At 39.0% G+C, this 10,302-nt stretch overlaps 2 protein-coding genes across 2 annotated transcripts; both read right to left on the bottom strand.

Annotated features, from left to right (window-relative positions):
• Positions 1-1,091: 1,091 nt before the first annotated feature.
• On the bottom strand, positions 1,092-6,158 carry banf1 (barrier to autointegration nuclear assembly factor 1). The gene is made up of 3 exons (XM_073480068.1): positions 6,069-6,158; positions 4,669-4,833; positions 1,092-3,384 (listed from the first exon to the last, which is right to left on the bottom strand). Exons 2-3 carry the CDS (start codon positions 4,792-4,794, stop codon positions 3,238-3,240), a joined length of 273 nt encoding a protein of 90 aa, XP_073336169.1. The 5' UTR covers positions 4,795-4,833; positions 6,069-6,158; the 3' UTR covers positions 1,092-3,237.
• A 995-nt stretch (positions 6,159-7,153) lies between these two features.
• On the bottom strand, positions 7,154-10,285 carry prdx5 (peroxiredoxin 5). Its single transcript, XM_073479304.1, has 6 exons — positions 10,094-10,285; positions 8,770-8,904; positions 8,545-8,676; positions 8,210-8,248; positions 8,065-8,129; positions 7,154-7,503 (listed from the first exon to the last, which is right to left on the bottom strand). Exons 1-6 carry the CDS (start codon positions 10,187-10,189, stop codon positions 7,398-7,400), a joined length of 573 nt encoding a protein of 190 aa, XP_073335405.1. The 5' UTR covers positions 10,190-10,285; the 3' UTR covers positions 7,154-7,397.
• Between the last annotated feature and the right edge of the window lie 17 nt (positions 10,286-10,302).

Below are 10,302 nucleotides of genomic sequence, written 5' to 3' on the forward strand. Positions count from 1 at the left end.
CGTTGAACTAATCCCCACGAGGTCTTTGGATCATGGTGGTGCTACAGGTCGAAGATGAGGCTCTGATCAGGTCAGTTCTCATATATATTGACCACACGTATGAAATCTGAAGAAAAGACAAGCCTATGTTAGGTAATAACTGAGTTTCCATTTAGTGGCTACTTGTATTCGGAGGTAATAACACTCTTCTTCAGATTAATACTTGACTTGTGTTTCCTGTTTTGGCAGTTACTTGCATCTAAGGACAACAGCTGTTTGAGTGGATTATTATCATATTTATTTTATTTTAAGGTTTTATGAAGAGTTTAGCATTTTTGCTCATTTCTATACTGTTGCTGTAGTGTGGATGTGGACGTGTGTGTGTTTGCATAGGTGCTACTGTGAAACTTAAGCAACAATTCTGAGCATTTGGTCACCGTCAGATCTAGATTTTATAGTTCAATATAGCACACAGACCCAAAAAAGAACATTCCAGGGGTTATGGACATTCAATATATGATGTAAGCCATTAAAGCAAAATCAGCTAATCAGTTACTATGAGTCTGTCACGTGAACAATTTTCTATTTCTTTAAGGCAAAAAATAAATACAGCAGTTATAATGTACTTTTAAAGACAGGTGTGCATCGTCATTTTAACCTATCAGGTCCGAGAGGTTCTCCAGAGCAGAGAGGTCCGGAAAATGTAAGGAAACACCTGACGTTTCTACTTATTCATGTGACGTGAGGACAGATTATGACGGACTAAAGATTTCACTTCCTTCGTGGTTATTTCAACATTAACAGTACAGACAGTGGTTTACTTCTGTTAAATCATATCCTCGCACACAAAAAAAAAGAAAACTGATCTCATTTTGGAGTTCCCTCAGACATGATCACCGTGGCAACTTCTCAAATAAACTTTTGGGAACCCCCTGCTCTGGATCATTTCAAAAATTAACACATGTATTTTCAATATCTTGCAAATGTCAAATTTGGAGCGTTGGCAAGAAAGTAACCATGGAATATCAGGCATTGAAATAAAATCTCCTGTTATCAAACGGTTTCTGTCGTTGTGATTTTATTCATCAACATGTAAAAAAAAAACACTCATGTCCAAATCTGACACGTTGCCCTTTATTTGATTGTTTTGATAATAACAGCAATATAAAAACTGAAGCGATTTCACAGTCAAATGAAAACACATCAGCCAGTGTTTTTTAAAAAAAAGCAGCTAGACAAAGGTTTCCTCTTCAAAGAGCCGGTGATGTGTCGAAGATGATACGCAACACAGCGTGGACATGCACTACTGCAGATCATATAGTTCATCTGACTGGATCAAATGTTTAAAACTAACATGCATTAAGGCATCTCATGTTTAGAAAGACAGTCAAACATAACATGAAGCTCCGTTATAAAGATGTGGGCTTAAAATCTGATGAGTTAACATTTCTCGTTTAGAGGTAATTAAAAGACCAAGTCCAGCATGTGACTGGATGGGTTTTGAATCTGGACAATATATTGATATTATACCATTGTCGTGATGTTTCTTTTTCTGGTTTTAAAGGCTGCATTACAGTTAAGTGATGTAATGTTTTCTAACTTACCAGCCTGTTCTACTTGTTGGTCATAAATATATTATTTGATTTTGACGCTCAGTCCTAGCATTTATTAAATGCTTTTGAGGAGATTTCAAAATATTGATATTTATCATGTATCGCCATATAGCCTAAAAATTACAGCCCTACATTTTAGATTTTGTGCAGAATAAGAAACAACATCAACTTCTATTGAAGCTTCAAATACATACAATCATACGAGTACAGCAGATCATCTACGTTAGCCTCTTTACTTTTAATGAGTGAACAAACAGGGTGCTGATTGATTTACTGTATCATGATTATTGGTTTTGATGATCCTGACACTGTTGGATCAAAACAGCACTCCCAGCACTTCAACATGCTTGTTTGCTGCCAACAAAATTAACAGTATTGTCTGGCTTGTAAATTACTTCTTAAATGTAAAGGCTGCAGCCCACTCATCAGCAATAGACGGACACGATTTCTGACAGTGTTCGAGTTTGTTGCATGGGCATCTTTATTTATACATAGTACATCTCCATCTTCAGATTCCATCAAGGTTTTAGCAGACCAGATGTTGGTGTCTGGCCATGCTGCTTCAACATTTTCAGGATCACAGGGTAAACGTTTTTGTAATAAAAACACATCCCCGCCAAGACCATCACATCACCACCGGTTTAAGGTTTAGCATTTGTAAATCCCACCCTCTGCAAGACACTTCAGACAATCCACCTCTCCAAGAATTCATTTAAACATCGTTTGTGGATAGAACATGATACTAAGCTCTGATATGATGTGCGAGTTAAAAAAAAACACATCTTACATCAACTTTCAAATGGGTTTAAAAACAGGAAAATGGGGAAAAAGGCCTAAGAATTGAAGGCGAGTACAAATATTAGTATGGACTGTGCTGCTAAGTCATCACACTATGTAGGAAGAAAAATGTGTGCCAAACTGAAATCAAAATGTTTCTGAATGTTTAAACGTAGAACAAACAAGCCATGTGTAGCTTAGAAAGATAAAATCTTACATGACCAACAACGGGTGAACCATACATTTAAAATCCAACATGCAGCATTCCAATCGTCTTGGGTAAACATTAGTACTAACTTGAGCAGCTCTTTCCCAGAATTGGAACCTAACATTCAGTCTATGAACTGTTCTCACTGCAGACATGTTGACTTGTCAAAACACAGATGTATTAATGTTAATAAAGGCGGTTACATTAAGGTGTACCAGTGTGGCTCAGTGATGAGACTTACTGGTAAACCGTAACGGAAAGAAGCCATTAATCTTATTAGATACACTTGTGATTTTACTGCTATGACAAGTCAAAATGCCTTTTGACAATTCAAAGACAAACAGATCTGTCACATTTTCTAATTATCCATCCAAACTACCATTTTAATGGCAATATAAAGAATGACAAGTAGTTCTAGACTAACAGTCTCCAACTGTCTCTAAGGCCATGAGATGGGCGTGTGTGAGTCCTTTTAGGGGGTCAAAGGATTTCAGAAATACACTTACAGCTTTTAGTATAATTTAAAAACAAGCCGACTTCAATAAAACTCAGTGTGTACAGTGTCAGTTCACATATATGGTGTAGCTGAATTGTATCAATATGACTGAAGAGGTAATGTACAGTTTGGACTTCACACGTAGAAAACAATGGCTGATTGCTTTATAGGAAGGCGTCACACCATTCTCTAAGACAGCCGTAGCAGTCACCTTGTTGCTTGGAATTTGCCTGGCAAGTGTCCTTCAGCCAGTCCCGGAAAAGCTCTTCATCTTTCTTTAGCACCAGGAACTGCCCGAGGACGACATACGCCTGTGGAGGGAGAGATGAACACACAACAGAAAGTCAAATTAAGCAAGTGCGATAGGATTTTCCACATCTACGGCCCTGTTGTCAAGTAGCAGATGTCTAATTTTATTGCCAATGTTTGTTTCAGTCATTCATCTATGTTACATGCTACAATACATTAGCACGAAGCCTAGTTTTGATTAAGTCCCATTTGTCTCGTTAAAGCTCCTGCATTATAATGTAATACAAACTCAACACTTCCACTATCAAATTAAAGCCCTCTAGCGTTTCAGCAGCCAGAGAGACATCATTTGAAGGCTCTGAAACATTTGCAGGAATGTGTTGTGTTAAACTAACTGACATGCAGGGTTCCCATCCATACTTCAAATGTGGCTGCTGCCATCTTTTCTCATATTGCACTAGACCAAAGTTTAATATTTTTAGGTTAAATATTAGAAGAAGAAAAGTTAAGTTGAGTGGTTGTTGTGAGAAATAAAAACATGATGCGTCACATTCATCCTGATGTATTGGAGTGCCGCTACACTGTCATTAATGGGGTCTTATGTTCCACTTTAGAGTTACACGAAACATACAGTGGTAAGAACCACCAGTAACACTGGTCAGGTCCAGTATTTGTCTTCATATTTTAACGGTTTGAAAATGTTTACATCAGCCCAACCCTATAAATCAGCTGAGGCGAGTATTGCTTTACAGCTCGATAGTGATAACCACATAAACAGACAATTGGTGCCAAACAGCACAATGAGAATAAATCTTAAGCAGGACATTTCACATTTACAAATTACAGAAAGGCTCAAATGACGACAGATTTGATGTAGCTAACTGGATCACAGGAAAAACTACATAATTAAAAAAGTAGGGAGCTGTCCACCACATCATAGAATGTAATGCAGTTTTTCTTGTTGCATTAGCTGTAAGAAGATGCCAGTTTTTCTTGTGGGTGCCATGCTATGAGTAATTTAAAAGAACGACGAATAACCTGTCAATCAGGTTATGCTTGCTTTGAATTCAACCAGACTGCAAGTCTAATAATAACCTGGTTATTATCATTACTATTATGTTAACATGAGTTGAAAACCAACTCAACAAAGACTTCATACTGGTTCTTACTCATAGCCACATTAACAGCTGCTTTTATATAATGCTTTTTCTGCTACTTTGTGTTATAAATTTGTTTTACCACAGCAGCAAAGATAAGCACCCTCTATTGACAGAGCATTTTACATGTTTGTCGATGCATACCAAATGTATTTATACTGGATTAAAAAGGTTAAAGAATCAAATCACCTTGTCAAAACCTTTCTCCTCCAGTCTTCGGCCAAGGGCCTCTCCAATGCCAGCAAGAGCCATCACGGGCTTCTCGCCCATGGGCTCGGCCACGAAATCTTTATGTTTTTGGGATGTTGACGACATGGCTGCTTTGTAGGCACTCACAGATCACCAGCTGTGGAACTGTAACAGAGACAACAATGGACATTTTTAAAAAACAGTCAATCTCATACTACAGGGCAAATGTGACACAATCACTGAAACTTTCCCCATCACTTTATTTTCCCCATCATTATTTTTAGCACATTTTTTCAGGAATACATTTCTGACTCCATTTCAGCTGAATGTTTTCATCCACATTTCCCTGTAAGCAGTCATTTGGAAAGTTAACATAAATGAAAATGAAACTGAGATGCCTTGAGCCCACACACACTTCATATGTTTTACCTGGTGATGGTCTGCAAAGTATGCTCGCAAACAATCTTCACTTTACTACAGATGCCAAGTATGTTTGGTTTATTGTAATAAAAGTGGAGGACAACAAAGGAGTAGGACTGCTGCCAATAAGTCTCCTGGATTGAATGCATTTGTTAGTATGTAAAGGAGGCACGCCCAGGCTTTGCTTCGTTTGAATGACTTTAACCTCATGGTGAGTTTCGTTTCAAACCCAATGTGCAAATAACGAACAATGAAAACCGTGATAAGAAAGGCAGTAATGAAACTGCCCTGTTATTCTACAGTACATAATACGCCTGTGCATATTTCAGTTTTAAACTCAAAATATGGAAAAGTTAGGCTCACTGGTCACAATCAAGTGGTTGTAAAAATGTGAAGATACCAGACATGACAACAGTAACGCTAGCCAACACTGCAACAACAGCGTGTTTTTATTGGTATCAAAGTTCCCTCGACTTTGAGATCCTGGTGATGCAAACAGGTTGGCACTGCAAAAGGCTTGCTGCAACTAGTGTTGCTTGCTCTTGTCCAGTATCTAAACACTTTCACATCAAAACTACTCGTGATAATTTCCGATGTTAAATTGCGCGCGCAATGCATCCCAGCGCTGCTAGCTTTAGCACAACGAGCTAACGTCCACGAGCTTTTAACTGCGTAACCGTTTGTTTCCCTGCTAGTCGCCACTGCTCGTAAGCACGGCTGCGTGCTTTTTTTAAATTATGACATGGTCCTGAAATTATCCTCCTCGTAGCGCAGTCGACTAAGTTAGCGCTGTGAAGCTACAGTGAAACATTAGCTAGTAGCTTTGAATTCAGGCGCGTTCAAATTAACGCTCACATAACGGGACATCGCTAATAACTCTCAAACTGCTTCTTACTGTATCGTGCTACTTTTTTGCTTGTGGCATATTTTAGCTACTGGCCCCCACAAGATAACGTTATTGTGTCTGAGTATTAACTTACCTTTTAATGTCCTGTATAAGCCGTGTATCACCGTAGTTCGCTCAACAGTCGCGTACTTTCTGTTTCTGTCCAGGCACCGGCGACCACAATGCAATGCGCCGGCGTCTTGCGTCTTTACGTCACGGAGTTCCTTCTAAGGCGTTTTGGCCCTGATTATTGACTCACAGGATAAACAACTCTTGCAACATCACAATCAGCGTTGTTGCCCAAGTATGTGTACACATACAAGGAATTTGAATTTTTAAGTTGCTCTCAATATTACACACAGTTCAAAGAACAATTTCCATGAAGGTAGATAGACATACAGCTTTAAACAAGGACACCAAAGCTGAACAAAGATGGGTAAAATAAACATTTAAGTGTAATGTACATACAGGTTGTGACAAGAATCCAATAATGCAAGGGTGCAAAGTGCAAAGAGTGCTGGGGCACTGGCAGCAATTCATGGTTTCTTCTGATAATCCAAGGAGCATTGATCCAGTCTTATGTCTTGAATTTGTTTCTTGCAATACAAGCGACTAATAAATAAGTTGCATTGAGTCATCTAAAAGAACTAAGGATTAATATATACAGTAGCTACCCAACACACAGGAACAGCTCCCAACTCACATTTTTCCATTTTAGATAGCTTAATATCACTATCATGGCCTCATTACATGACCTTATTCTGCACTGATGTGTGAAAATGAGTATGATTGACATTATATATGCCTCTCGGAACCACAGACCTACCAAATGTCCTTGTAGATCAGTGCCATTAAGATGAATCCAATTATCTAAATTTGGTTTCAACGCATGTGTGGTGCCAAATCTTAAAAAATCCAGGGTGGTGACAGATACATAGTTTGTATTAATGATTATAGCAATGTGTTTTTAAAAATAGGATTTTACTGGTGAGGAATGTATTAAACCCTTATTTAAAAAATGTTCAGATTGCAAATATAGTCTTCTTTCTTACATATTTATATCCTATTCATGCTCACCTTCAGAAAAAAGAAAAAAAGTCTTGTTTATGCGGTTATGTGGGATATTTTATTAACACACACCAAATAACTTACACTATGAGAAATACAGGAAAAAAGTGATTAGTGCTTTCAGGGTGAACTTTATTTACTCACATGTAACAGTATACAGAGGATGGTGCGTGTTGATTTGGAGTGCAATTTATGTCAAAGTTGTGCGCATTAATTACTTTCCAGCTCTGTATTTGACATTTGCATCCGTCTTTGGGTAAAGGATGAAGCGCTTGTAAAGGTTGGGACAGGGCTTTGTTAGTGCAACAGTTGTTGTAATACAGTGCTTGGAGTTTTTACTAAACTCTAAATAACACTACAGGTCAGACAGAATACTGGAAGCCAGGCTGCAGGTCAGCCCAGTGCCGTCAGGCTCCACATTGATCTTCTTCACAACTCCATCTTCCACCAACATGGAATATCTGAAACACAAGATGAAGTACACACCGTTTCATTGCTATAAACATCAAATGTACAAATAAGAGCCAGACTACAATGCTACTGCTTTCAAGATTGATTGAATAAAAGATTTATTTTGGAGCATGATCCAGATCATTTAGTTAGCCCCTTGAATAAAAATTAAAACTGAATTTAAAATTTTAAAAAATTCAATAATACAGTGAATCAATTTGGGACTTGAAATGAAAGGAAAGGAGTGAAAAGATGTCATGAATACTAAATAAAGCCTTTGTGGTTTTCTCAGTATATTCTAGAAACACTGGCGTTATCATTGATGTCTGGCATCATGAAAAGAGTCCAATGGCAGAGGTTCAAGAACTCCTACATGCTTAAATCAATCTGTATGCCACTTAAATAAAATGGTGATAAAGTTAATATCAAGCACTACTGTAGCGAATAGTGAGTGATTTCCAATACAGTGACGAGTTGACACTGGCTTTAACTGATCATTCAAAAAAGATTTTAAAAAACACATTCATTTGATTTGTTAATTGCAAGGCTGAAAAAGGCTCAACAATCATTACCTCTTGGATCGCTTGTTCCCAAGTACCTGCACAATCTGATCACTGTCAAGTAACAGGTCAACTGCCTAAGAGGGGGAAAGAAAGACAGATGAGTACACATAGTAACATTAGTTATAACTTAAATATCCCAGACATTTAGTTTTACCTTTGTGAAAGCTCCAGTGGGATCAGCCAGCATCCGAACCTGCAGGAGAAAGCAGCAAGTGTATAGTGTATTTCATGTCTCTTTTTAGTATGCTAAATCTGCTATATCATCAACCTCTTTATTCTTAAACAACGCCACTTAGAAACCATAAGGAATCTGACAACTTAAACTGACTTTCCAAGATATGACTTAATTGTATTACTTATTTATTATCGTCAGAAAAAACAAAAGCTTGTGTGTACTTAGATGGTTCTCAAATGCCTCTCTTGTGCAAACAGGCCAGTACACTAAAATCATGTCTATCAAATTGCGAGTATTAACTACACAGTCCATACCTTGCCATCTGTTCCATGCTCTTTTCCCCAGGCAGCCATGACAAACGCGTCATTGACAGAAATGCAAGCGACCTCCTGTATTCCTTTACCCTTCAAGTCCCCAGCCTGTTCCACAAAACCTGGGAGGTGAGTCTGAAAGTAACACGAGAATTACAACGTCAGCTGATGCAAAGATGATTGTGCAAACTGCAAAAAAAAAAAAAGAGATGACAGCGTGGAGTCAACCTTGGAACAACCAGGTGTGAAGGCTCCAGGTACAGCAAAGAGGACTCCCTTCTTCCCCTTGAAGAGCTGATCCATAGACACCTTATTTCCTGGCTCCCCCTCCTGGACCTCCACTGCAGGGAGTTGTTCACCAACCTGGTGGGGATTGAGAAGACAGTGAACAAGAAAGTAGACAAACAGTCACAGCATACAAAGTATTTATGTACAGGATAGACTAGTGATGTACACGTTTCCTGAAGACATCCTTTGTCTGGTTTGAACTACTAACTCTGCATGCGCACAAGAGTACTTTTATTACAGACATCGACAACGAGATTATTTTTTGCATTTGCATTGTCGCTTTATGGCTGAAGCTTCGTGTGGAAAGCAGACCGATGTTTACAGTCGTTTTATTATGTATAGACACACATCTGCTTTGATGGATAGGAAGGAAAAGTGTGCACAAACAGAAAGAAAGTTAAAACAAGCACCAATTATTTCCACATTCACTCAACCTAATCACCACGGGGATTATTTCAACAAACCAGTCTCTAATTAAGCCTCTCAGGAGAGTAGAGCCTGGTGGTTCAGTGAAACATGTAGAGCAGATAATTGAAATGTGAATTGTTGTTTGAGCCGGTGGCCACTGGGGGGCGACAAATCACCGCGTACAGATGCAGGTCACTCGTTAAAATGGCCGAATGCCTAAAATTAAGCCTGACATTGACGGACTATAAAGTGACATACTTCTAATCACACTCACTGCGTGAACTGCTTTAAAGCGAGCGATGACAAATACACAATACACGATACAATAAGCGTGAACTCTGATAGATATCTGCATTGGCAGCTGGGTGGCACACTTTAAAGTTAGCTGCAAGTTAATCCCAAATTACAAGTCATTGTTTTACTTGCACATGTATGCACTGACGCAATATTGAACAAAGTCTCAACGCATGTCTTAATTACAATAGGTGCTTAATACGGTGTGATATTTTTCGAAGTGACTGTGTAGCTTTATAATAAATAAATGAATAAATAAATAAATAATATGGCGCTGATCGAGTCAGACGACAGACAGGTAGCTTCTTGCATTGACAGTTTGCATATGATGCGTTCAAATCAAGTCCAGCACAAACAAACTCAGTCCTTGATTACCGGCTGTCGTGGCGACCAGGGTGAAAGAGGGATAGCTAGCGCGGTGGGCTACACGGATCGATGCTTACGATGAGGTCGATGTAGCAAATTTAGCCATTTCTGTGTAAAATATAAGTACAACCTCACGTCTTTGCACGCGCTGTGTAGCACACGCAGCTAACGCAAGCTAAACGCGTGCGAGTCTCACCTGAATCGGCATCCTGGCGATGGGAGAAGTGTGGAGCAGCCGGACGTACTGGACAACACGGGTGTTCCTGACGAGAGAGCCTGTAATGGTCAGCATCGTGGCTCGCTATTTAAGTTGCTAGCTAGCTAGCTAGCTGCGTGTTAAGTAATATCTTACAGTAATGTTAGCTCTGCGGGATATGGTGCGCCGCGTCCTGCGTCTCCGCTCTC

Source organism: Pagrus major, chromosome 13 (genome assembly GCF_040436345.1).
Source record: "Pagrus major chromosome 13, Pma_NU_1.0".
NCBI lineage: Eukaryota > Metazoa > Chordata > Actinopteri > Spariformes > Sparidae > Pagrus > Pagrus major.

Excerpts from the sequence above, each read along its gene's own strand:
- banf1 (XM_073480068.1), bottom strand. The coding sequence starts at position 4,794 with ATGTCGTCAACATCCCAAAAACATAAAGATTTCGTGGCCGAGCCCATG. Across the intron at positions 3,385-4,668 it reads AGGAGAAAGGTTTTGACAAG|GCGTATGTCGTCCTCGGGCA; the intron begins GTGATTTGATTC and ends CTCCCTCCACAG.
- prdx5 (XM_073479304.1), bottom strand. The coding sequence starts at position 10,189 with ATGCTGACCATTACAGGCTCTCTCGTCAGGAACACCCGTGTTGTCCAG. Across the intron at positions 8,905-10,093 it reads TCGCCAGGATGCCGATTCAG|GTTGGTGAACAACTCCCTGC; the intron begins GTGAGACTCGCA and ends AATCCCCACCAG. Across the intron at positions 8,249-8,544 it reads AGCATGGAACAGATGGCAAG|GTTCGGATGCTGGCTGATCC; the intron begins GTATGGACTGTG and ends TTTCTCCTGCAG.